The 27,999-nt window shown below is 36.9% G+C and overlaps 1 protein-coding gene across 1 annotated transcript; it reads right to left on the bottom strand.

Annotated features, from left to right (window-relative positions):
- On the bottom strand, window positions 1–23,350 carry LOC127561351 (serine protease 33-like). Its single transcript, XM_051996628.1, has 6 exons — window positions 23,179–23,350; window positions 6,558–6,718; window positions 3,778–3,925; window positions 2,252–2,511; window positions 910–1,076; window positions 1–764 (listed from the first exon to the last, which is right to left on the bottom strand). The coding sequence occupies exons 2-6, from the start codon at window positions 6,613–6,615 to the stop codon at window positions 564–566; spliced, it is 834 nt and encodes a 277-aa protein (XP_051852588.1). The 5' UTR covers window positions 6,616–6,718; window positions 23,179–23,350; the 3' UTR covers window positions 1–563.
- Between the last annotated feature and the right edge of the window lie 4,649 nt (window positions 23,351–27,999).

Genomic DNA, 27,999 nt, shown 5'->3' with positions numbered 1-27,999 from the left:
TTAGAAAAAATGTTTTTATTTGCATGAATAAATATAGATGTACAGATGCAGGTTTCCTCTTATATTGGGGGGAAGTAACATTTGGAGTGAATAGTTGAAATGGGGGGTATTGTTTTTCATGACCCTTTTTTCTTTTAGCCTAGGGTAGGGATTGGAAGGGATGTGCAAAGAGAAAAGAATTATTTCAGTGCACCCCCCCTGCCTTTCTCCAGAAGGACCTATGAGATCAAGAAAACGATGTCATTTGATTAAATTGAGGCAAAGTCCTCAGCCTCATTCAGAATGGAGGTTGATGAATAGCTCAAAATCAGAAAGATCTGACTTCAGATACTTGTTTCATGAAATATGGTTCTAGGATTCTACCAAGAGTAGTAGAATGATGGGTTTTGAGTTTTGAAGATTTAAATTGGGGAAAAGTAGAACTTTGCAATAGCAAAGCTTGGGTGACCATCAGGAAGAAGAAAAATGGAATAGAAGGGCAGACCCAAAAGGGCAGTGCAACATGACAATATGAGGGGGAGCATGAGGGAGAATGGACCAAAGAGAAAGGTCACCAAAAACCTTCACTTGCTTTTCAACTTGGCTTTAGAAAAATCCTTGACAACTCTGACACTAGGAAATTTGTCCTGGATCCAAGTGCTGATGGGATGAATTGGGATGTAAACTTCAGGGAGGCCATTAGAAGAGCAAGGTCCCCAGGTGATGACCCCTAGTAGCACCCACTGACCAGCATAGAAGCAAAGGAGAGGACTACCATCCACCACCTAAAAAGAGAGAGGAGAGTCACTGAGTCAATGTGCAGCATACATGGGCAGAAGTGAGGAGGAAGGGGAGATCAAAACAAATTGGGGGGCAGGCTTTGAGCCTGCATAAGAGGAGGAGAGACAGCTTTAGGCAGTGAGTTCTAACCGTGATCTTTGAAGAACCAATAGGAGGGCCAGTGCACAGAGTCCCATTTGGCATGCTTATCTCTGGACTGGGGCAGTCAGGTTGAAGTTGGAAGATGAGTTGACAACTGGTTGGAGATATGAGAGGCAATTTAGCACTCCACAGCTCATCAGGTGGGATGTAAGGGTCTGGGGAAGGGTGAGAGAAGAGAAAAGGCTGACCCCTTTTTCCTTTAGTCCAGGGTCAGGGTTGGAAAGGCTATACAAGGAGAAAAAAATTATTTCAGCTCCCACCCTCAAGTCCAGTTCTCAGTAGCTTGAAGGAGAGATAGAAAAATCTTGGAGAGAGAAAGAAGTTGAATAATCCTTCACTTTCACATTGGTCAGGAAGACCTCTGAGAAGCAGGATTTGGGTTTGGCCTTGGGTTAATTTAGCTCCTACCCGTCTCCATTCACAGTATGGAAATAGGCTGGTCAAAAGAGGAGGTTGTGATCTAAAAGTCCCCTCTGAGAGACATTAACTTCCATTGTGACAGCAACATCTCACCAGTTAGAGTTCCACCTCGATTTTGAAGCTAATGAGTACATTTCCTTTAAAAAATTTTTTTTACTTAAAAAAACAGAATAACAAAAAATTGAGAATACCTTCTTTAGACCATTCTTCCCTTCTGGCTTCAGTTTCTATATCTTATACTTTGACTAAAGCCTCTAAAAATAATGCCATCTCCTGTTCCTACCATATTTTATATTTTTTCAAAATACTTCCCATCCATTACCCCATTTAATTTTCATAACATTCCTATAAAGCATTTATTCATATTTTCAGAAAAAGCCAAGGCCTATGAGAGATTCGCTAAAGGATAAACTGAGGCTAAAGATTATCTAGTTCAATAATCACATCTCAAAGATAAAGAAACGGAAGTCCAGAAATGACAAATCATTTACTTGAAGTTGCACAGTGAATTAGTAATGGCAGAGGGGACAAGAACCCATGTCTCCCAATACCCCAGCTAGTGTTTTATAACAGCCTCCTCTGTCTGTGAAACTTGCCCGAGAACCAACTTTATCTTCCCCTTACACTCTTAGCCCCAAAGAAATGCAAGATGAATAAAATTAGAGAAGCCACCCCAAATGTTCATATGGACTATTTGTATCCGACCTGTGGCAGAGCATTCTAAGCTCATATTGGTCCGATCAGCCATAGTCAGACACACTATGATGTCATTTTGGTTCTCTTAGAGAATGAAGGACAAGAATCACTCAACCTCCCTTTTGGGGTCCCAGTGTAGTCCCAACCCCTGCAATCTAACTCCAACTCTAACGTCTCAGTCATGTGATCTACTGACCTCATCAATTGTCCTTACCAAAATCTGGTTTTAAGCCCTGAGCCCAGCAAATCCTCTTCCAAGGGAAAAAATTGGGGCCCTTGATCAGGGATGTGGGGTAGATAGAGTTGCTGATGGAAGGGGGCTGTGTTAACTTCACCAGAACCAGACTTCCAGGCCTATTGTCCACAAGGCTCCTGGGGGCTGGGATCAGCTCCTCAACAAGAGACAAGGCTTCAGCATTGTGCAGATTCAGCCGTCGCTGACCCATGCTCACAGTGAAATGGGAAAGAGGAAAGCTGTGAGGAAGAGGCAGATAGTGAGAAAGGCAGCTTGACCAGGAGCAGGGCAGCCACAAAAACAGAACAGTGATGCTGTCCAACCCCACTAAGCCCACCCCTCCTCCTGATTTACTGACTTCTAGTGAGGATATCACCATTCTTCCAATCATGTAGGATCCTAACCAGACATCCTCGACTTTCCACTCTTACTCGGTCCCTCTTACACAGTCAGTTACTCAGTATTCTCTATTTCACTTCCCTGATATCTCTTGCATGACTCCTTTTTACTCACGGCACTGGTTCAGGTGCTCATCATCTTTGCTTCTTGTGAATGACTGGGAATAGTCTTTTAATTGGCTCTCCCTTGATCTATTTTCTCCCTTTTCTAATCCATCCTTCACATAGCTGACAAATTCCTAAAGCTTCAGGAGCTCCCCCAGGGCCTTTAAAATAAAACACAAATTCTTGTTTGTCATTTAAAGCCCTTCATAAGCAGGTTTTAGTTTCTTTCCTAGCTTTCTGCTCATTATTTTTCTTTAAGTAGTCTATATATTTCACTCAGACTGATCCTCATATTGAACCTGATATAGATTCTTCATACTTGATATCCCTTCTAAACTTTTCAACAATCTCTTTTCCAAACCACCAATGCTCTCTCTCCTAACATTGACTTTTTGGAATCCCTAGCTGCATGCAAGATTCCACACAAGTACCAGCTTTTATACAGATCCTTTCCTAATCCTCCAGTTATTAGAGATCCCACCCCCAATTACTACACGTTTTGTATTTATTTATCTGTATACATGTTCCCATCAATAGAATATGTGTTACCTTAAGGAAAAGGTAGGGAATGGAATTGCTTTTCTCTCAGTAATACACAGCTCTCAGCACATAATGATGCTTAATAATAAATTATGCTGATTAATTGATCTAAGCTATCTCAAAGAATCTGAAGCCTATTATTGGAGAGGTTAGTCTCTTCTTCCTTCCTTCCCTCCCTCTCTCCTTCCTTGTCTCCCTCCCTTTCTCCTTTCTTCCCTCCTTCCCTCCCTCCCTCCTTCCTTCTCTCTCTCTCTCCCTCCTTTCTTTGTTCCCTCCTTCCCTTCTTTCCTTCCTTCTTTCCTTTGCTTCCTTCCCTCCATTTAGACCCAGAGGATTCTGTAATAAGACTTGATTCTAGAGTCAAAATTGCTATTGTAGCTGACTGTTGATGGGAGCAATTGTGATCAACTAAATGAAGATTCACACCAGGCTTCCTTTTCTAACCATTTCTTTGGCACTCACCTTCCAAAGCAATCGCTTATAGTTATCACGCACTCTGAAGAGATGAGGGTTCCTTCACAGCGGTACCTATCATCCAGGAAAATGCTGGCTAGCCAGGGCCATGAACTAGGGCTGTCCTTGTTTGTGAGGACTTCAGTGGAACCATATCCTAATCCAGAAAGAACAAGGCATTAGGGAATCTATTGCTTAGGTACTTGAGGAGAGAGCTTCAGGAAAGTTGTCCTCAGGCTGCTTTAAGAGTAAAGCTTTTGGGGAGGAGGGGGGTTTGGTTCTTGGTCACTTGAGAGAAACATCTGAGATCTGGTCCAAAGGCCTTGGGAGAGCAAAGTTCATATATTGCTATGTCATGAAGACAAATGTGATTTCTTGGGGTAAGAGGAGAATGTATCTCCCCACAATACCCTGCCCTTTTCATCATGGCATCATTCTTTTGTCAATCTTCATCTATTTATCATTCTTTTATTTGTTGATTAATTTATTCCTTAACAATAAATACAAACATTCTATAAGCATCTACACTGCTCAACCCCATGCTAAGTGCTATAGGGAATACACAATTGTATATTGTATAAGACATATCCTTGCCTTTAGGAATATGTAATATACTTAGGTAGATAGGGCACAAAGGTATAAATGCAATTAACATTCAAATGGGGGCAAATGAAGAATATACACATTATAGATCATGAGGTCAAATGATTGTAGGCTAGGGCAGTCAAGAAAACTTGATAAAAAAGTAGAGAACTTGGGGCAGCTAGGTGGCACAATAGATAGAGCACCAACTCTGTCAAGAGGACCTGAGTTCAAATCTGCCCTCAGACACTTAACACTTCCTAGCTGTGCCACCATGGGCAAGTCACTTAACCCCAGTTGCCTCATAAAAAAAAAGTAGGGAATTTAAGATGAACTTGTGAGGATATAGAATTTCTATATGTGGAAATGGGAAAAGAAGAAGAAAGTATTTCAATGAGAAGAATATGAGGCAAGGCATAAAGGAAAAAAATCACAAAATGTGCTTTAAGATTGAGGAGTAGTTTAACCTTGCTGAAACAGAATATTTGTATAGGAAGAAGAGGACCTTGAGTGATAGAATGAAGCACTTAGATTTAATTCAACTGAGAATGATGAACCACAATATTGATAGTTTCTGAAGAGGATTGTGACATGATAAAAGTGGCATTTTAGGAGAATTTATCTGGTGGTAATCATTCTGCAATGGATGGAATATTGAGCATGGAATCAAGAAGACCTGGTTTCAAACACTATCTCTATTTTGTGACCTTGGGTAAATTACTTAATCCCTAAATTGCCTTAGACAGCTTCCTAAAACAAAATCAAAGTTCTTTCTGACATTCATTTAGGGAATAAGATTGAGGTTGGTAAAAATGGGAAAGAGATAAGAGATACTGGAGATAGCAAAAGCAGAAAGGAGATTTATGGCAAAAATCTAGGTGTTAGATTGTTTTAAACAGAATTCTCAATTTTCTTCTTTGGTGTTTTTAAAATTTTTTTTCTCATTTTCTAAACTTTTTTTTACACTAAGGAAATCCACCTTCTCTCCTTTCCACCTTTTCCCAACCCCTCATGGAAAAACAGAGAAAACAAAACCCTTTTGACAAATATACATACTTAAACAAAGCAAATTCCCATGTTAACTATGTAAAAAAAATAAAAATAAAAATCTCAGTCTTCATCTGAATTCTTCACTGGGCTTTAGATTATGAAGATTCAGGAAAGTTATTTTCCCTCTTTGAGTTTTGATTTCTTTGTTTCTTTAAAAACAAAAAAACAAAACAAGCAGTCTATTTTCAAAGCTGTTCAATAGGAATAAAATACTTGCACTACCTATTTTCAGGACGGTTGTTAGGAAAGTAATTTGTAAATTGTAAAACACTGTATGAATGTAAGTATCCAGTACTATAATAGAAAATTATCATGGATGTAGGACCAGACTAAAACATTCCAAGCAAATATGTATATCCTAAAGAAATCAGAAATCCCTGAGAATTGTCTGGGGAATTGTATAGAATTACATTGAACAAAACTTTAAAATTTGCTATTCTACCAATCTTCTCAGACAGAAACTTTAGAATCATATTTCCTTCCATCATAACATAAACAACTTCTGTTTTTCCTCTCTTTCTACCCTTTGATGAGAAGTCACATTTACAGATCACTTTCTCCCAACTCTAAGACCACCAGTGTTCTTTTTAGTGCTCTCTCTTTCTCTCTCTCTCTCTCTTTCTCTCTCTCTTTCTCTTCTTCCCTCTCCTTTTCCCTCCCTCTCTTTTTTCCTTTCTTCCTTTCTTCCTCCCTTCCCTCCCTCTTTCTTTCCCATTTGATCCTCATAATAATCCTGAATATATATATGATTATCTTTATGAAGAAATTGAAGCAGATAGGGATAAACTGATGCACTCAAGCTTGCCTTATCTGAGCTCAGTTTTTAACTTAGCTCTTCTTGCTTCCATGTCCAGTATTCTGTTTTCTGCATTAGTTAGGGACTTTCTCTACCTTGCTATCTCTATTTTTCTACCTTAGTTCTCTTGCAGGACTCCAAAGGGAAATTGAATTCATTCCCAATTTAAATGTGAATCTGATTCTCAAATAAAATTGTGAACTCTGAAAACTCTGGGGTTCTGACCCTAAGGCCCCCAGCACATCCATTATAATTCTGGCAGGATCATTAGCATTAGCTTTCTGCCCTACACAATTTCCCTTCTAAGAGCTCCTATATCTTGTCCCTCAGGGTCCCATACCCATCACCCAACCTCCCATACCTGGCAACAGCAACAACAGCAGCAGCGACAACAGGAGTACATACAATACAGCTCCCATAGCTCTCTCTTTCACCACAAATTTTGCCTCTTTTTTTGGATTTGACTCCCCTCCAATCCTTTCTATTACCTTACCCGTCTTCCCCTGGGCACGATCTGCGTCACTAGGGGAAACAAAAAGGAGAACTGAGAAACTCTTTTGAAAGGAGAGAAAAGTCACTTTCCTATGGGGGAGGGCATAGAATTATAAAGAAGGTGGAAGAGATCTTTGAAACCATTTGGTCTAGTCTCATTATATAGATGAGAGGCTTCTGAGGCCTGAAGACTTGTCCAAAGTCACACAAAATGTCAGTGGTAAAAATGGAACTCATGGAAGTCTTTTCCTCTTACCTCTATCACAAGGCTTATTTGTTATACAGTTATTTCAATCATGTCTGACTCTTCATGATCCCGTTTGGGATTTTTTTGGCAAAGACACTAGAGTGGCTTGACATTTCCTTCTCCAGCTCACTTTACAGATAAGGAAACTGAGGCAATTAGGGTTAAGTGACTTGCCCAGGGTCACACAACTAATAAATGTCTAAAGCCAGAGTTGAACTCAGGAAGATGAATCTTCCTAACTTTAGACCTGGCATTCTATCTACTCTGCCACCTAGCTGTCAGTAAGACTCATCACTGAGCTTCCTTTCATGAAGACATATTTCTCCTAAACACATTCAAAGAATCTCATTATTTAGGATCCTTTAAGTTTATCCTTCTAAGCAGATTTTGTTCAACAATTTTCACTAGATAGGTCCTTCTTTGAAAGTAGGATTTTAATTTATGGAACTGACAGAATTATGCAAGAGGATTAAAAGCTGTGTCATGTATATCAAGAAAAAGAATTAGGATATTTCAATTGGAGTAGGAAGACTTTGTCATGACCCGATCCCATTCTTCAAGAATTAGAAAGATGCTCATAGACTAAATAGGAAAGATGCAGGACTAAACTTTTTCTCTTGGGCCCCAGAGGATAGAACTAGGATGGAGCAAAGGACCCATGGAACAGAGAGACTCATTAACTCATCATAAAGAAAAATTAGGATTGTCCAAAAGTGGAATGGACCATACTAGAAAGCAAATTGGTCCTCTTTCATTGGAGATTTGTAGATGACTGCTGTATGGTTTCCTATGAGAGGCATGATTATATGTTAGAAGATCACACAATGTCAGGGTTAAATAGCTCTTGGAAGTCATTTACTCCAAGCCAAATATGAACTAGAATCTACAAGATCCCCAACAAGTGGTCACCCAGCTTTCACTGGAAATTCTCCAATGTGGGAGAGATCACTGTTACTCTCTTATCATACCCATTCCACCTTCGAAATTTAACTTGTTAAGAAGTCTTTTTTTCTTTTTCTTACAGTATACCAAAATTCCCCACTCTGAGGAAGTTAGAATGAATTTAATCCCTCTGCCACAGAAATGCATTTATCCTTTGAATCTTATTCCCAGGCTAAATCAGAGGTCATCTTTATTTTTAGGATAATATTATTAGAATATTATCCTTATTAGAATCTTATTCACAGTTCCTTTAACTGGTACCCATATGATAAGCTCTCAGCTTTCCAGTATCTTGGTTGCCTATCTTTGAATGCTCTCCAATTTATCGCTATCCTTCCTAAAATATGACTAGATGACTTCTAATCTCCCTTCAAATTGTGATTCTAAAAAATTTTAGCCCAAAGAAATATATGCAAATCATTGATCAGCAAAAAATGGAAAATTCAATCAGACAATCAGATAATAATTTCTTAGGAAAAGTTTTAGCAAATCTTCACAGTAACACACTTCAATCAGGCAAAGAAAACCCATGTATTGAAAAAAAGATGGGAACGCAAAGTTCATGAAAGGTGACATCATAATATAGTGAGAAGAGCACTGACTCTGGAGTCAGAGCACTGGATTCAAATCCTTCCTTGGACACTACCTGGATGTTTCCTTACCTATAAAGTGAAAATGTTAGATTGGCTGTCAGATGAGGTCATGAAGAGGCAAAAGTGACTAAACAATAATAACTATAGTCACTTCACTCCACTACTTATGCATTGTATTGCTATTTGTGAATGATAAGTTTTATACATTTTATAGAACTATTGATGTAGTATTGCATTGTATTACAGTTTGCTTTTTTTTTTGCCATTATGTATATGTGTTTTGTATTATGAATACACAGGCACTATTTTGATATGCATACAGTGCATATAGTTTAGACTTTTAATAACTGGAACTTTACCTTGTACTATGATGTATATTATCTGTGAGTGGCAGTGTGAGAATAATACTGGAGATTCTGCTATAATAATTCTTGTTATTTTAAATGTTGTTGAACATGTTGATGCTTATTTCACATATTTGCAGATTTCAGTTATACTTGCGTCAGTTTCTCAAGGAACTTCAACATTCTTAGCCTTAGGTGTGAGAAATAAACCTCTTGCACTCAGAAAAGGATGAAATTAAATTAAATGTTTTATTACCCGTCTGCAGAAGAGGATATGTCCTATTATAGAATAGGCACAACCTAGGAGAGAGGAGGATTAAACATTGTATCCCTATTCCCTGCCACAAAGTCTCTCCCTTGCTATCCCATATTCCCCATTCTCCACCTCCAGAGGTTGCAACTAACAATAAGCCTATTACATGCTTATCCCTAAATATGTTCCCCTTCCCATTATATACATTGCATGACCATTAAAATGAGACTAAGCTCCTCTGGGGGAGGAGAAGTTAGTATATGAGCTAATTGAGCATGAGCATTTCAAACAAAGATTAACCTTTACTCAACTATCTCCTATCCTTGAAGAGGACAGAACCAGTTACATTTTATCTGGTCCTTCTACTAACTGCTACTCTGGATTTATAGACACAAACTATCTCTCATTAGAGAGAATGTAGCCCACTTTTTGGTATAATCATGGAAGCCTTGAGGGAGAAGAGACTTGCTTACTCAGGCTGTTAGATTTTCCAGGTTTCATGTTCTTACCCCTGACTTTGACCCTGATAGATTTCTGGGACAAAAGAGGAGAAAATATTGTTGGTAGCTGAAGTAGAAGCCTTCAGAGTTAACAAAGAGTCAGATTAGCATGGATTTGGGTACTATGGAGGCATTTAGAGTATTAGTTAGGGTTTGTACTGGATCTGCACTGGTGACCAAACATGAGCAAAATGGATGAAATTGTTACCTTCTTTCCTTTCCCTAAGGAAAAGAAGTCAAGAGTACTACTTTTTGGCTAATTCTTTCCTTATCACATCCGCACCCTTGTCTCTTGTCCATTTCATCCAAAACTCATTTTTAAAGTCCTCCTTTAATTTTATGTTCTTTAATAAATTATGTATAAACAACTTTCTGACCAACAGGGTTATTAAATATTTGAACAGATAATGAAAGAGAGGGATTCTATTCCTAAAGAAGGGAAATATTTCAATGAAATCTAATTAAGTGGAAAGGGAGCAGGAAAGGGAGGGAGGGGAGAGAAGAGGGAAAAGGAGAAGGAGGAAAAAAGAGGATGAGGAGAAGAAAAATGGAAAGAGAGAAAGGGGGAGAAAGAAAACTTATTTTATTTTCCATAAACCTTACAGGGTTCACATAGACCTTGAAAAGTCACCATCTGAAACTCATAGAAATACCGCCACATGATGAGTATGGAAAGTCATTCCATGGAACCAAGAAAAGCTGCTTGATTACCTGAAAGAAATATCTGGTTTCGGGGCAAGAATGTGGTAGGGATAAGGCAGGGGAGGGAACGGGGGAAGGAAAGCAGAGATTAATGAAGTGTATAACTTCTTGGCCTATAGTAGAGAGCTCAAATGCACTAAGCACCAATTCCAAAGACTCTCCCAGGGTTCAAGGTTGTCAGCTTTTGATTCCACCAGCTGTTAGGGACCAGCAGCTTTGTTTGGATTAAGAGAGCTTTTCTCTTTGCCCCCTGTTGGTTCAACATTTAAACGAAAAATTCTTAGACCAGGTAATGTAGTTTTTGGTTTGAAGACTATTATCATCAGAATTTATTTAATAGCTTTGTATTTTCTTTGAAGATCAGAGGAATTTAATGTGTGGAAAGAAAGAAGGACACATCACAAAAACAATTTGAATATTACATTCTTTCAGATTCTGACATGTGAAGTATCAGGGAAATTTATATCATTTTGCTAGGCCTACTTTCTTTCAATTATATTTTTATCCTGGATGATTTTGGGTAAATACATGCAATGTATTTTCATGCTACCCAAAGTCATAGTCAAGTCTGATTATCTAGATGGAGACTGTCTTTCAAAAGGGAGTCCTTCCACTATTTTTGTATATATACTTTTCTTATCCTTCTCCCTGATCCTAGACATGTACATGGGGCCATGTCAATAATTATATTAACTATTTGACATCAGCATAATTATTTAAAAATATCTTTCCTTAGTACTCCATTAAATAACATACTAACAGGTTGGTAGAATTCTGGAAAAGAGTCAGAGTTCATTGATTGACCTTTGGGTGATCTAATATTGGACTGAGAAATGAAATTAATTCATTTCAGATCCTCCCCACACTGTAGTTACTTGCTCTTTACCATTTTGAGTTGTTTTTTTCTGGGTCTTGCTTTCAGGTATTTATTAAATAATCTCCCTTTTTCAAATTTTAGCTTAAAAAGATAAGGTTCTGACACTAACCTGCCTTTGGGAGGCACACAATCTTTTGGAGAGAAATGGCTTTAAAATGGTGAGAAATGAAGAATAAACGATAGAATTTCAGGCATTGTAGTAAACTGATGTGAGAAATATTCCCAGGCAGTGGCCTTTCTCAAACCACACAACATCAACAACCATCTATCAGCCTTTGTATATATGACACATCTTAGGACCTTGTCATCAGGTCAGGTCAAGACTGAGGACTAGCAATCAATGAAAAGAATGACAGGACTTTCCTACACTCACTCACTCAATCAATCAATAAGTATTTATGAAATAATAAGTGTTAGGTACTGTGCCAAGTGTTGGGGACTGGGAGATACCATAGCTACAGCTGACAGTTATCTTTAGCTCCTGTTCTCTGGGCTTGTTGTCAAGTGAAGCTCTGATAGCTTGATGTTTAGAACTGAAACAGAATAAGGGAAGAAATACTAAACCAGAGACAAGTGAAGAGCCTGAATGGCAGATCCAGATAGTCATGGTCCTAGCCAGGGTAATTCAAATGGCTTCCAGCTGGTTTCTGGAGGAGGATCATCAACACTTTTAAAGAGACTTACAACCATATCATATCCCTCTCACATACAAAAGGAGTCAACAAGTTCTCCTTAGTAACCCCCTACTTTCTCTACCCACCCACCACCAGACTAGAAGTAATCTTGGAATCCATTTTACAAAAGAGACTGAGGGTATGGAAAGAGTTGAGTAGCTATCCCATAGTCACATTGCTAAATAGGGTAGAGATTCAACTTCAGGTTTCCATTCTTTGTGTTTAGATAATTAGCTCTCATGTCTCTAGAACAAGAGCACAATGTTCCCTGAACAATGTTAGACATACACTAACAAATCCTTATTCTTTGACTTTCTTTCTTCCAGATTACTTGCTGTCCAACCACACCCCCTCGTCTCCTGTTGTCATTTTTCACACATCATTCTTTCCAAAATTACATTTTGTTTTATGTTAAGTACATGCAAATTGGTATCTAATCCTTGGTGGGGTTTAGCTGACACCCTACATTTGGAAAGCACCCTATGCTTATTGCTATTCACAAACATCTCCAAGGGTGGGTTGTTTCTATGGTTGGCTAACCTATTCTTTTGGCTAATCCTATTCTTTTTTGTTCATTCTTATTAGCTTCAGTTTCAGAGTATGACATTATATGACTTTATTCCCTGATTTGGCCCTGAGTGTGGCCCTGTTTGGAGCTGAGGTGTCCTATGCACTGTCAGCTCAGATTGGTTATAAGGAACATCTAATCTACTTGCCTCATTTAAAGATGAAGAAACCAAGTTTCAGAAAGATGAAGTCACTTGCCTAAGGTTATATATTTAGTTTATAGCTGAACTAGAAATAATAATAACTGATATATAGATATAAATTTAAATTTGCAAAGTACTCAATGTACATAATTTTATTTATAACTTACAAGGAAGGTATTTCTCCTCCATTTCATACATGAAGAGAATTTTAGTAATTTGAATCCCTATCTTCCTGACTTTGAGTTCAATACCCTATCTAAAGCATCACTATGTCTCTCAGTCATATGAGAAAAAACTTCCTGACTGAATCAGGTAAATTTTTCAATAGCTGACACTAGAAGAGAATGAAATAAAATTGAGTCCTAGCCAGAAAACTATCTTTGGATAAGCCAGATTCTTTGGTTAGAGCATCAAAAATAAGGTGGTCATGGCTGAGGGGTTGTGTAGTACCTGAAGGCAGTGACTGGGAGAAGAAACATTAAGGTCAACAATGACCATAACTCTACCAGTTCTTCAGGAGTATTGAGTTTCAGAAAAAAATAGAGTCAGGAGATCTGGATTTTATCCAGTCTTGGCTCTGCTCCTAATCAAGTGGATAACTTTTGGCTATTCAAGTCCTTACTTTGTATTTCAGTCTTTTATTCTAGAAATGTAGATTCTAAAAATCTGCCCATCCACAGGTGAGCTAATATCATTATAGTAGCCATTCGATGAACGGGTGATAAAGCTAGTTGATGTTTACTAGATGAATTTTTACTGATAGATAGCTCAAGGTGTTTTTTGTTTTATAACCAAAAAATTCTAGAGAGCTGAAAAGCCTTTTGGACTTTTTTTCTGGCAGATCTAGTGATGAAATCTCAAGCACCATGACAGGAAGTGGAGGAGACAATTTTGGGTGGAGACTGGACAAACTTTTGGCATCTTTCAAAACCATACAATATTGGTTCTTCCCACAACTAAAGCTGGTGCTTATTAAAGGAAAAGGGGGGGAGGGACATGGAGGAAAACACAAATGGTGCCCAAACCTGAGCCATCTGGCTCTGAGATCAGCTGACCACACCCAGTGTTCATGGATGCAGACAAAAAACATTTCCTAGTCAGGATTCTTAATGTACCCACCCCACCACAAAAGACACAATTCAGCCAATGTGTGGCAAGGGGCTTCTGCTGGTGTCTCTGAGGGGAAGTGAATCAAATAAACTAGCCCAGATGTTACTAAGATATAACAATCAGCAAGATTTTTTTTAAAGACAATTTTCTGTGTTCCCAGCTATGGGTCCATTAAATGGATGGCATGATTATTGTATTTGGCATTCTTTTTTTTTTTAATTTTATTGATATCTTTTGTTTCTATATTATCTTCCGTTCTAAATATATCCTTTCCCACTCCCCTACACAGCAAACCATCCTTTGAAACAAAGAAATAAAACATTTGGAATTTGGGAATGACTAAATAATTGTGGTATCTTATTATAAAAGGATTTTATTGTACTATAAGAAATTATTCTGAACATAAAGAATAAAGAATTATCACACATGGAGTGATTAAAAAGTGAGGCGAGCAGAGTGAGGAAAAGAATATATATATAGTAAGTAAAACAATGTGGATGAAAAGAACTATTACAAAGCAACTTAAACTCAATGTTGTTAAATTATACAGAAAATAAAAAAAAAAAAAAAGAAATCATCAAGAAAAACTGTTCCAATATCCTAGAACCAGAATGGAAATATTTAATGAAATAAAAGCCTTTCAAAAGAGCAGAGCTGAATAAAAAATTTGACTTTCAAATATAAAACTCAAAAAAAAGCGTAAAGAAGTAAATAGGAAAGAGAAAGCATAGGGAATTTAATAAGGTTAAACTGTTTATGTTCCTACATGGAAAAATGATACTTAAAACTCCTAAAAACTTTATCATTATTAGGGCAGTTAGGAGAAACACAGATGTAAGTTGATTATGACAGAACAACATTTAAAAAAATGAAATTAAGGGGTAAGAAAGAGTATCACTGAGAGAAGGGGTAAAGTAAAGGTAGAACGGTATAAATGATCTCACATAAAAAATGCAGGAAAGAGCTTTTACAGTGGAAAGAGCATGACAGATAATGCTTGAACCTTATTCTTACTGGAATTGGCTCAAAGAGGGAATAACATATACACTCAGTTGATTAAATAGAAAACTGTCTTCCTCTACAGAGAAAGTAGGAGCAGGAGGAGATAAAAGAAATGATGGAGACTGATAAATGGAAGAACAGATTGGGAGATAAAGTGATCAGAAGAGAAACACTTTTGAGGAAGGACTGTGAAAGGAGAGATAGAGAGACAGAGACAGAGACAGAGAGTGACAGAGACATAGAGGAGAGAGGAAGGGAGGAAGGGAAAGTGAGAGAGAGAGAGAGAGAGAGAGAGAGAGAGAGAGAGAGAGAGAGAGAGAGAGAGAGAAACAGAGAGAGCGAGACAGAGACAGACAGAGAGACAGAGAGACAGAGACAGAGAAAGACAGAGACACAGAGACAGAGACAGAGACAGAGAGACAGAGAAATAGAAACAGAAGGGGGAGAGAAAAGTATAAATAGGGAAAAAATAGAATAGAGGGAAATACTCAGTTCTTGTTCAGTCATTTTTCAGTAGTGTCCAACTCTTTTTGACCCCATTTTGTATTTTCTTAGTAAAAATACTGGAAAAGTTCACCATGTCCTTGTTCAGCTCATTTTTACTTGAAGAAACTGAGGCAAACAGGGTGAACTAGTGTCTGAAGCCAGATTTAAACTTAGGAAGATGAGTCTTGTTCTGACTCTAGGCCCAGTACTCTATACACCATTGCCCCTGTACACAGTAATAATAACAGTAAAAAAAAAATTGCAGCAAGTTTCTTTGATTAAAAGCCTCACTTCTCAAATATATAGAGAATTGAGTTAAATTTACAAGCATATAAATCATTTACCAAATGATAAATGGTCAAAGGATATAAATAGAATATAAACAGATAGTTTTCAGATGAAGAAACCAACGCCATCTATAATCATTTGAAAATAATGCTTTTAGTATTAATTATATTATATTAGAGATATTAGATATTAGAATAGATTAGAGCAAGACAAAACAACTCCAAAGTGCCACCTCACAGCCATCAGATTAGCTAATTTGACCAAAAGGGAAAATGATAAATGTTGGAGGTGTAAGAAAATTGAAACACTAAAACACCAGTGGGTGGAGTTGTAAACTCATTCAACCATTCTGGAGATCAATTTGGAATTATGCCCCAAAGGGCTATAAAACTGGCAAAAACCCTTGACCCAATAATACCACTACTAAGTCTGTATCCCAAGAAATTTTTAAAAAGGGGGCAGGGGAAATAAAACCTATTTGTAAAAAAAAAAAAATTATACAGAAAATATATAAGAAGATACTTTTCCTACCTCAACCTTCCTCCTTTGGTAGAGGTTGAGATTCATGAGTGTGGAACAGCTTATATAACATTAAGTTTTTCCAATGTGTTGATTAAGTCCCTAATCTCCTTCCTCCCTCCCTTCTTCCCTCCCATTTCCCTCCCTCCTTCTCTCTCTCTCTCTCTCTCTCTCTCTCTCTCTCTCTCTCTCTCTCTCTCTCTTTCTCTCTCTGTCTGTCTTTCTCTCTCTCTCAAATGTCTCTGTTGTAAGAGACAAATCTTTGAAGGAAAGAGGGGAAGGATATAAGGGGAAGTATAAATTATATAAAAATACAAGAGATTAAGAAAATCTATTTTTAAACAAAGAGGGGAAAAAAGGAATTAAACAAAACTAACCAAAGCATCAACTGAGTCTGAAGTATAAGTAGTATTCCAATGTTTCCCCAACACTACAAGAAGCATTTATTTCATCTCTTCTTTAAGACCAAGCTTAGTTAAAATTAAACAGCATCCATTTTCACTTTTTAAAAATTATTTCCATTTATATTACTTTAGTCCCTATATTACTGAAATTCAAATAGCAATTCATCATTTCTGTCATTCCACTGTTACAAATTTACACAAATTATTTCATAGAACCCTTAGAAAACCTGTTTAGGTAAATAACTATTAGAGACAGTAGGTGGTACTATGGACAGAGTGCCAACTCTGGAGTCAAGAGAACCTGCGTTCAAATCTAGCCTCCCATGCTTACTAGTTGTGTAACCCTAGGCAAGTTACTTAACTCCAATTTTCTTTAAAAAAAAAAAAAAGGTAAATAATTAATTGTCCCTATTTTGTTGTTGTTGTTTGATCATTTCAATCATGTTGGACTCTTCCTGACCCTATTTGGATGTTGTTTTTTGTTTTTTTGGCAAAAAATATTGGAGTAACTTGCCACTTCCTTCTCCAGCTCATTTTACAGATGAAGAAACTAAGGCAAATAGGGTTAAGTGACTTGCCCAGGGTCACAAGCTAATAATTCTTTAAGGATAGATTTGGACTCAACAAAATGAATCTTCCTCACTTTAGGCTCAGCACCTTGTTCACTGTACTACCTAGCTGTCTCTAAATTGTTGTTCTGTCATTTCAGTTGTGTCCAACCCTTCATGACCCAATTTGCTGTTTTCTTGGCAAAGGTACTATAGTGATTTGCCATTTCCTTTTCCATCTCACTTTATAGATGAAAAACTGGATTTCAGAAAAAATAACAGACCTACCTAATGTCATATAACCTTTTAGAAGCAAATCAAGATTAAACTCTTAAATCTCCTTAATCCCAGCCAAGGATGGTTATGATTACAGTGGAAATTATGCAATTTACCTCATCAAATGATTGTCCCAGAAGTCCTCATTGGTTTTTTTATTGTTGTTTTTTCCTGGTTATACATGTATATAAAGAAATACGTATTTCTTTATGAAGCATATTGGAGGAAAAAAATCAGAACAAAAGGAAAAAAACCATGAGAGAAAATAAAAACAGAAGAGAAAGGAAAAAAATGAACATAGCATTTATTAATTTACATGCAGTCTCCAAAAAGTCCTAATTGTTGAAGTACTTCTTGTGTTGATGGTTTGGGTGGCAGACAGGACAGATAATGGTTGAAACACTGATTTGAAGCCATCTGGTATAAAGAAAACATCATTTACATTATTTATAAACTGAAGGATTGGCCTTGTGTAAAATGAGAGGCATTTGGGAGGTTAAAAATGAGAGGTCTTTGGGAGGCTACCTTGACTGAAGATATTAACAACCAGATTATTTTAAACATTTGAAATTCCACCTTTAACAATAATACTTCATTTCTGTTTAATAGTGTAAATATAAGAAGAGTTTTCTGAGCAATGTGAAGCTACATGTAGATTATCTCCCACTGGAAGAAAGTTCAATAATGCTCTTGGCAGTAGGCCATGACTGAATCAGGCCAGCCCTATGATACAGGTTCTGGATTGGAATAAAATAAGACACTTTTAGATCATCTAACAGTCAACAAAAAGAAGTTTACTTAGTCATTTCTCAGAAGGCAGCTTTGATTTATTTGAGCACAGATTTTCTACCTTTATGTTGGCCATGGAAAGCTTTTGTGAAGCCTGAGGGAGGCTACTGACTGACTCTTCATTATCTCATCTGACCATTAGCCCATGATGACTTTTACACTTAGGCCACTGAAAAGTTATATCAGTGGTTTGAACCTTAGTCCTTTGAATCAATGAAAAACTATCCTAATCTATATGGGGTAGATGATTCTTCTATGATACATTACTCCTTTGCAACAAGGTTCTAGAGATTTTCTAGAAGATCTTCCATTACTTAATTATCTTAGGACTATTACTGGATAACCCTGAATTGAGGATGTGAGGAGCCTAGGATAAGCAGCACTGAAAGAGATTGGAAAAAACCCAAACCAAGTCAATCAACCAATCAATTAACAATTCTCCTTCCTAAACAGCAAAAAAACAAGCAGCAGGGCACTTGTCCCCTGAAGAAATGTCAGGAGAATGAAGACCAGAAATACCAGACTTAACATCCTATTAATATTGCAGCTCACAACTGATGCAGGCCAATCAACAGTTCAAGTTGGGGACCAATTCACAACTCTATTAACAATGTGCCTATGTGCCTATATTCTCACAGTTCCTCCAATGATTGTCACTTTTCTTTTTAGTTATCTTTGTCAATCTGATGAATGTGAAGCTTGACCTCGGAATTGTTTTATTTTTTATTTTTCTTATTAGATTTTGAACATTTTTCTTATGACTGACTGTTGGGTTTTCTGATCAACTCTGATGGATGTAGTTCCTTTCAGCAATGAGGTGATTCAGACCAGTTCCAATAGACTTGTGAGATAGAAAGCCATCTGCATCCAGAAAGAGGAACTATGGGGAATGAATGTGAATAGTATTTTCACTTTTGTTGTTGTTGTTTGCTTGCCTTTTTTTTCTCATTTTTTCCTTTTTAATCTGATTTTTCTTATGCAGAATAATAAATGTGGAACTATGTATGGAAGAATTGCATATGATTAAAATATATTGGATTACTTGCTATTTAAGGGAAGGAGGGGAGAGGCAGGGAGGAAAATTTGGAACACAAAGTTTTGCAAGGATGAATGTTGAATACTATTTTTGCATGTATTTTGAAAATAAAAAGCTATTTTTTAAAAAAGCTTATCTGAATTATCCCCTTACTCTCATCAGATTGGCTAACATGACAGAAAAGAAATAAGAGTTGGAGGAGATAAGAGAAAAGAAAAGCTGTTGATGGAGCAATAAACCATTCTGGAGAATGATTCAGAACTATATCCAAAGTGCAATAAAACTATGTATATCCTTTGACCCAGAAATATCACTACTAGGACAACTATCTCTTATTACTATCTCCTAACTACAATTCCTCAAGAAGAACAATAAAAAAAAAAGGAAAAAATTCCCTTATATAGCATTTATAACAGCTCTTTTTGTGATGGCAAAGAATTGGAAATTGAGGAGATGTTCATCAATTAGAGAATGAATAAACAAATTATGGTATATGAATAAGATGGAATACTATTGTGCTGTAAGAAATGATGAAATGGATAGTTTTAGAAAAACCTGAGAAGACTTAAATTAACTGATGAAAAGTGAAGTGAGCAGAACCAGGAGAATAATCTATAGAATAACAATAATATTATAAAAATAATTAACTGTGAAGACTTAGTAACTTTGATTAAGACAGTGATCTACCTCAATTTCAAAAGAATCATGATGTAAAATGCTATTCATCTCCAGACAGAAAACCGGAGTCAGAGTATAGACTGAAGTATTTTTTCTTTCCTTATTTTTTTGGTCTTTTTCAGAATACCAAAATATGTTTTCTATAACTTCATATGTATAGTGGTTATCATATTTCGTGCTTTCTCAGTGGGTTAGGAGGATGGAGGGAGAGAGAGAATGTGGAACTGAAAATAAAAATGAAATTTAAAAAAACCTTTAAGAGTTTAAATCTTCACTAAGACTTTTGAAATATCCTGAATATTTATCACGGAAATTTGCTACAAAGATCCCCTCCCCCCCTCCATTTAGCTGTTTTTCTCCTAATTTTAATTGCATTGATTTTGTAGTGCTTTTCAATTTAAGTAATCAAAACAATAAATTTTCTTTTCTGTGAATCTTCCTATTCCTTCTTTAGCCACAAACTCTTCTATTATCCACAGTTGAAGAATTCACTTTCTTCCTTACTCCCTCTAATTTGTTTACAATTTGATTTTTTTCTGTCTAGTATGTGTATCTACTTAGCCTTCTTGTGGTAGATTATGTGAGATCTTGGTCTATACCTAATTTCTGCCAAACTATCCTCCAGTTTTCCCAGAAGTTAAAAAAAATTAGTGAGTCTTTATACCAGCACATATGTCTTTTTTGTTGTTAGAAACTCCTATTTGATGGCTCATTTAAAATTTCTGTTTTTTCTTTTATCTGTTTCTCTTTTAGTTTATTGGTTTTCTAAGTTTTTTTAGTTGCTTGCCTACTTTTTGCTCTTTTTCCTCCTTTTTGATGATGCAAATGTCTAAAGATATGAAGTTCCCCCTAAATATTAAACAAGTAAACAAGTTAGCAACTGCTTTTTCCACTATAGTGAAGTGCTTCTCATAAACAAAATACCACAATTCATCCCATCATATTCAGTCATTCTTACAGTGTCCAAGTAAGTGGAAAAAATACAAAATAAGCACTAGTCACCAAACTAGGTGTGAAGCTTTGGCAAACAAGCATGATTTATAACTTCAGATTTTCAAGGTAATTATTTCTGGTATTTTATTCACGGTTCCTTGCCCAATCTAAGTTATCTGTCACCTGGTAAACAATAGTGTCTGGGCTACAGTTTCATGATCCAAACAGCTCTGCTTTCCATATGTGTATTTAGTTGGAAAAAAAAAAGCATAGCGTAATAAGAGACATACCAAACCCAACCCTTATGAGCATTGGCAGATGCAATTCCCAAGAGGACTTTGTAAAATGCACAAACATTTTTTAAAACTATTTTTGGTCCACTAACCATGTGATAAAAGAATGGACTTTTGAGTGGCTACTGAATTAGAACTAAAGTCCACTCAAAAGGTACTAAGTGTCCAAAGCAAGCCTCTTTCCCCCTTTTCCCTGACTGTTTTGAGTGAGAAAAATGTGCTATAAATTTCTGAGTAACCAGAGAGACCTCAGGCTCTACACAACTGGGGCAACATGTGACTGCTACATCTTTTCTGCTTCTGATTTTTCATTTTAGATGGAAAAAAAAATCTTAGAAATCACTATAACCTTATGTGCTTCAAAAGGTTATAATGACAAGTTGTCAGAAGCTTAGGCTCCAGAATCTATGCCAGTTTTTATTAGTACTTAATCTGGATAAGGTGCCAGTAACGGGGAGCCCAAAGGTAGGCAAGATTACTACTCACCAAGCCCCTATGCTACATTCAGACTGTGAACTTGATGGGGCAAATGACTTGTAGGAATTGCTTTAAACTTGAATCCATTCTTACCAGAGATAGAGGTGATAGGGAATAGAATGTGCCTCCAGTCTAGGGGAATGATTGTACTCTTCACGTTATACCTTCTCAGTAAATTTCCCTTTGTAAAAATCAATTGATGCTAGCTAGAGTTAAATGATATCAGGGCACTAATCATTAGCAATTAATATTGGCATTAAAGAAAACCTTACTGTCCATCAGGAGTACTCCTAGAATCTTTTTTTTTTTTTCAGTTAGAGTTAAATGTGCCTAGCAAATGTTAAGCGTTTTAGTCTAGATTTGAAAGGTCAGTGCTGTATCCAATATGCAAACTAGCTACTCATTCCTAGAATCTTAAATAGATGTAACCAGAATCTGGTGAAGTAACCTGCTATTTTTCCATCTGGATTTGGAGAACTAAGTCCAGAATATCTAACTGAAATAGTAGCGTTGAATTTTGGAGCTAGAAGTAACCTTGAACTCATCTAGTTCAATTTTTTTTAAAATTTTATTTTATTTAATAATAACTTTGCATTGACAGAATCCATGCCAGGGTAATTTTTTTACAACATTATCCCTTGCACTCGCTTATGTTTCATTTTTTCCCCTCCCTCCCTCCACCCCCCCCAAGATGGCAAGCAGTCCTATATATGTTAAATATGTTGCAGTATATCCTAGATATAATACATATTTGCAGTAGTTCAATTTTCTAATGAGAAAATTGAATCCTTGAGAAGTTGAATGAATTACTTAAATTTCATTTTAAGTTTTTTTTCCTCAAACATAACTCTATTAAAGCATAGCATTTATCAGAGAGAAATTAATATATATAAACATGATACACAATGCAATATTTTCTAATTTTTATTCTTAATTTAATGAACATTAAAAAACCTATATACAAAATAAAATAGAAAAGGATTATGCATGAAAACGCAAACACCTATTATAATTTTGTTGTTCATTTGTTTCAGTATGTGTCATTCTTTGTGATCCCATTTGGAGTTTTCTTGGCAAAGAACTGAAGTCTTTGGTATTTTCTTCTCCAACTCATTTTATAGATGAGGAAACTAAGGCAAATAGAGTGAATTGATTTGCCCCGGGTTACATAGCTAGTAAGTGTCTAAGGTCAAGACTTGAATTCAGGTCTTTCTGACTTCAGGACAAAGCATTATACACTGTGTCACCTACCTGCCCAAACTCTATTATCTCAGAGGTTACCTTTTTTTTTTTTTTTTAAGCATGTTGTTTGTGGTTTTTTTTTTTTTTTTTTTATCTGATTTTTCTTGTGCAGCATGGTAAATGTGGAAATATGTTTAGAAGAATTGCACATGTTTAATCTATATTGGATTACTTGCTGTCTAGGAGGAAAGGGAGGAAGAAAAATTTGAAACACAAGATTTTGCAGGGGTGAATGCTGAAAACTATCTTTACATGTATTTTGAAAAATAAAAGCTATTATTGTTATTATTAAAAAGCATATCATAAATTCAACATGTTACTTTTACAGTTATCCTGTAAAGCAATATTTTAAATTATGTAACCATTTAAAATAGAACATAATAATATTTAAAATGTATATAAAATAATTTCTCCACAGAGGACAAGATGTATCCAGGAAGTTCTAACTTCCTCCTGACTTCAGGTCCTCCTGACTTCAGGGCTGGTGCTCTATTCATTGTGTCACTTAGCTGTCCCACAAAACAACTTTCAAAGGCTATAAATATAAATATCAGAGAAACTACTCACCTGTATTGTTAGATGTGGTTTCTCATCAGAAGCTTACTATACCAATTAAAGCACAGGTTTTGTTTCTATCCTAGTTGTTACCATCTCTATCTTACCAAAAAGATGTCATAGCAATGCACTAACACTTATTTTGAATTAGTTTCTCGGATTAGATTCTGTTACTTTACAAGTTCCTAAGGAAATGGGTCACAGAACATGTAAGATCATGAGACTCGATATTAAGTTCCTAGTTTCAGTTCTGCTATATAATAATGATAGCTGACTTTCATATAGCATTTGTCCATGGTCATATACTAGGTAATACTGTCGTTATTCTGTTACTTCAGTCATGTTGTATTCTTTGTGACCTTATTTGGGATTTTCTGGGTAGAAATACTGGAGTGAGTTGCCATTTCCTTCTCCAGCTTTTTCGATGAGGAAATTGAGGCAAACAGGGTGAAATGACTTGTCCAAGGTCAGCTAGTAAGGGTTTAAGGTCAAATTTCAACTCAGAAATATGAGTCTTCCTGACTTCAGGGTTGGCTCTCCGCTATTCCACTTAGCTACTCCAACAACCAATACACAAGCATTTTTATGTGCCCACATTTCTACAGTATTACTGAAGCTTAGAGGCTAAATAACTTGACCAAGATGATGACTAGCTATGTGATATTGGGGAAATCTTTTCTGAGTTTCTGGTTCCTTCTTTGTAGAATTTATAGGATGGATTGATGGCGTCTAAAGAGCCTTTTATAATTCAAAGTGTTGATTAGGGGAATGAATCAAGAAAGATCCAAAGCAGGAGGTACTGTTCAGGAGGAGAGGCCCCAAAACATTCCCAATGGGAGATCCTGGGAATCTGGGAATAAAGCCAGGGACATGAGGGCTCTGGATGCTTGAGGAGTTAGGGTGCTGAAAAGGGTGGTGGTGATGGTGGTGTTGAAGACAAACTGCTTGTTGCACAATCGTTCCTGTCTTGCCACCCCACCCTCCAACAGAAACCACAGCACCACCTCCCCATTCCTAGAACAATATACAAAACAAGGAGAGATAAAAGGAACAGATAGTTCTCTTCTAATCCTGATCCTTCTGCTGATGTAAGATTTGGATCTTTTCCCAGTTCTCCTCTTCACCACCACCCCCCTACCCCTTGTGTTTTTGTCTCTCCCTCACACTACTGTAACTCCTTATATTTCCTAGACAAACATAAATTATCACTTTAAAAAAAACTGGTATCTAAACTCTTATGTTCTAACGCTTAGGGATCAGGGAGATAGATCAATATCTTTAGATACTGGTATATAGTATATAGCTGAGTATCTATATCTTAATTCTTAATTCCACTGATGAGTCAGGTACTCAGAGTTTGATTAGCTACACTTCCCCCTCAAGGTTCTAAGAGGGCAATCTTAAGAGATAGGGAGTGATTAATGCCATTGGCTTGAATTCCTACCAGTGTGCTTAATCTCTTAATATTATCATTTGAAAATAAACTTTAGTCAGCTAGCTTTAAATAAGGAATATTTACAAAATTAGCACAACAAGAATAGTTGGGATAATACATATCCCTAAAAGTCTATGATACCCTCTTCCACAAATATATAGAGTTCAGGGAAAAGTGAAATCAAGTTCAAAGACTATATGTGAAAGAGATCATTCAGTTCCTGGTGACTGGAAAGAAAGCCTTTTCTCCCATTAAGGGGCAGCTTGAGAAATTCCCCTTATGCACAGAAGAGTTTCTTTGCTGCTGAGAAAAGTTGAGCATTGATGGTAATATGGCAAATCCAATGTCTTTCACAGCTTAAAAAGTCTCTCTCTGGTCAAAGGTGGGGAAAGGAGAGGAGAATTGCTGGCTGAAGGCAGCTTTCCTTCTTCCACTCTAGTGGTTATGATGAGGAAAGCCCCAAAATTCTCTCTCACTCTGTCTCTTGGACTCTGGGGGAAAAGCTTGGGAAATATCCTCAGAGAAGCTCTCCCCTGAGAGACCCGCCCCAGGGAAGCAAGATAAAGTGGTTTCATTCTGTTATCTGGATAGTACTAGTTGAGTCCTGGACCACTCCTACTTAGCCAGAGCTGGAGAGATTTCTATCTGACTCTATTGAGTCGGATATTGGAGATTAGTCTAGGGACACTCATTCAAATGGAAAATTTTTATTCAATTCCGAAAATCTCTGTCTGATTCCAACTCAAAGTGCTCCCCCCAGCCTCTAGCCAAAGTTTCAATTATAAAAAGAGGCAACTTGGGCCTCATTCCTTGCAGAGGACCTAATCATGACAAGGAAACTTTCTCTCCCCTTGGCATAGCTGTGACCCTCTGTCCACTGAAAAGACATTCTCTTTTCAGCGTTACTCCCTCTTTATCTTTCTCACCTGTTTTCCTAACAGGACCCTATTTACCTCTCTGTCAGGATTTCTCTGCTAGATCCTTACTTCTCTGACGAGACCTGCCATTAAGAAAGCCAGCCTGCAAAAGCTGACTTCTAAGTTCTAATAATAAACTTCTTTTGCCAGTTTAACTTTTCAGGTTCATAAATTCATTTAGGAAGGACCTGCGCTGACCAGAAGGGGGTTCCCACAACTCCCTGCCCTGCACTGAACTTCATCATTTGGTTCTCTGACTGGGAATTGAGGGGAGCCAAACATCATCATTTTTGGCTCCCTGACTGGGAATTGAGGGGAGCCAACTGTCATCGTTTGGTTCCCTGATCAGGAATGGAGAGGAGCCAAACCTCATCAATTATTTTTCAAGTGTAGGCTGGAAAGTCACACACTCCAATTTCTATAAAAGCTTCTTCAAAACATCAAAGTTGATGTTTTTGCATCGAACCTAAAGGGCATAACAAAATTCCTAAATGGAATATAATTGAAATTTCTCATCTTTTTATTTTACTTTATCAAATGGCTTTCAAAGATTCCTTCCCCCTTAGTCTTAAGAATCACTTATGACTGATTGAAACATCTTCTTACCTAATTTGGGCTTTAACTACAATGAGATAGGGGTTTCAGTCCAATCTTTATATTTCTGTGCTAGGTATAATCACTGGTAAGGCCCTCATGAATTTCCCTTGTCTCGATAAAAACACACACACACACACACACACACACACTTTTGTTTAATCAGAAAGATTTACTTTCTCAATCTTCCATCCCAATCTTGCCCCAACCTCTTTCTGAAATTGAGAACACAAGAAAACCAAAACCATTGCAAACACATATAGTCAACCAGTACAAATGTTCACATTGGCTATGTCCAAAAATATTTGTCTCATTCTGCAAGCTGGAACCTTTACCTCTCTAACAGATGGTGAGCATCATGTTCATCATTAATCTTCTGAAATCCTAATTGTTCATTATGTTGATAAGAGTTCAAAGAGTTTAGTACAATAGTATTGGTCACATTTACATACTATAATATGTTTAACTGTTCCCCAATTTATAGGCACTTCTCACATTCCCATTCTTTGCCATCTCTTAAGGAGTTGTAGATATTTTTGCATAACCTTAAATTTGTTTTACTTAGAACTAATCCCTCTCTTAACCTACTCTCCCTCTCCTAAAGCACTGTTAATTTCCTTTCATAAAGTTAGTTCTTTAATACACTACGAATTGATCTGGCCCTGCTTTCTTCCCTTGCTTCTTTAATATCACATTTAAGATGACTAATTTACTCATAGTCCACCCTGAGCCCACCCTTTAGACATGGTCTCCAGAGAGATATAAATGGATAGAACCAAAGTTAAGGACATGGAGTAAGAAGGAGGACTTTACACAGATTCAGATTAGTTCCTTGGAAAGGGAGCCTATTTATCTCTTCCTAGGGAAACATCTTATCTCAGGAGAGGAAGCAATATAGTAACAGTGGAGGAATAGCAGCTGTGTGGGGGGACTGAATGGGAGCCAAGATAGAAGAATAGCAAAGAATTGAACCACAGTGTGGAGGAGCCAACCTGGAACATTCTATTCACTGGTACTGTGAATTATGTAATCTGTGCAGATAAATGCTGAACATTTTCTTTTTTAAAGCTTTTTATTTTCAAAACATATGCACAGATAATTTTTCAACACTGACCTTTGCATAGGCTTATGTTTCAGATTTTCCCTTCCTTCCCCCATCCCTCCCCCTAAATGGCAAGCAATTCAATATATGTTATACATGTTAAAATGTTAAATCTAATATGTGTAAACATATTTATATAATTCCTTGCTGTACAAGAAAAATCAGATCAAAAAGGAAAGTAAATGAGTAAGAAAACAAAATGCAAGCAAACAACAACAAGAATAATGAGAATGCTATGTTATGATCCACATTCAGTTCCCACAGTCTCTGGGTGTAGATGGCTCTCTTCTTTACAAGATCATTGGAACTGGCATTAATCTGAGATACAATAAACAAATATCACTCTCAGCTAAGTATCCCTACAGAGTACTTTAAATGTGTCACTCTGTTGCTCAAAAAGCACTGATATTTCACCATTGACTATAAGCCACTATGGGTGCTTATCCTTCAGCCCTGCACTTAAGGTTCTCCACAATTCTGGATACAATTAATTCTTCCAGCTTTATCCTTCATGCCTTTCCTACAAAAATGTCATGAGATCCCCAAACTTTGTTATCCTTGCAGTAGGTCACCAGCAGTGGCTACTAGTTTTGTCCCTCCTCTTTTGGTGTTTCTAGTGATTTCATGAAGCTTCTCTATACTTGGCCTGACTTGAGTCACTAGTGTGGAGATTGGGGGAAGAGAATGGGAATTGACAAAATAAATGGAAAAGAGCATGAATAATTTCTCCTAGTATCAAAAAAGGCTCAACAGAGGACATGTATGAAATACAAGTCCTGTACCTT

This window comes from Antechinus flavipes, chromosome 1 (genome assembly GCF_016432865.1).
Source record: "Antechinus flavipes isolate AdamAnt ecotype Samford, QLD, Australia chromosome 1, AdamAnt_v2, whole genome shotgun sequence".
NCBI lineage: Eukaryota > Metazoa > Chordata > Mammalia > Dasyuromorphia > Dasyuridae > Antechinus > Antechinus flavipes.
Note: the sequence above shows the minus strand (reverse complement) of the source record. Positions and strands in the feature narration are given on the sequence as shown.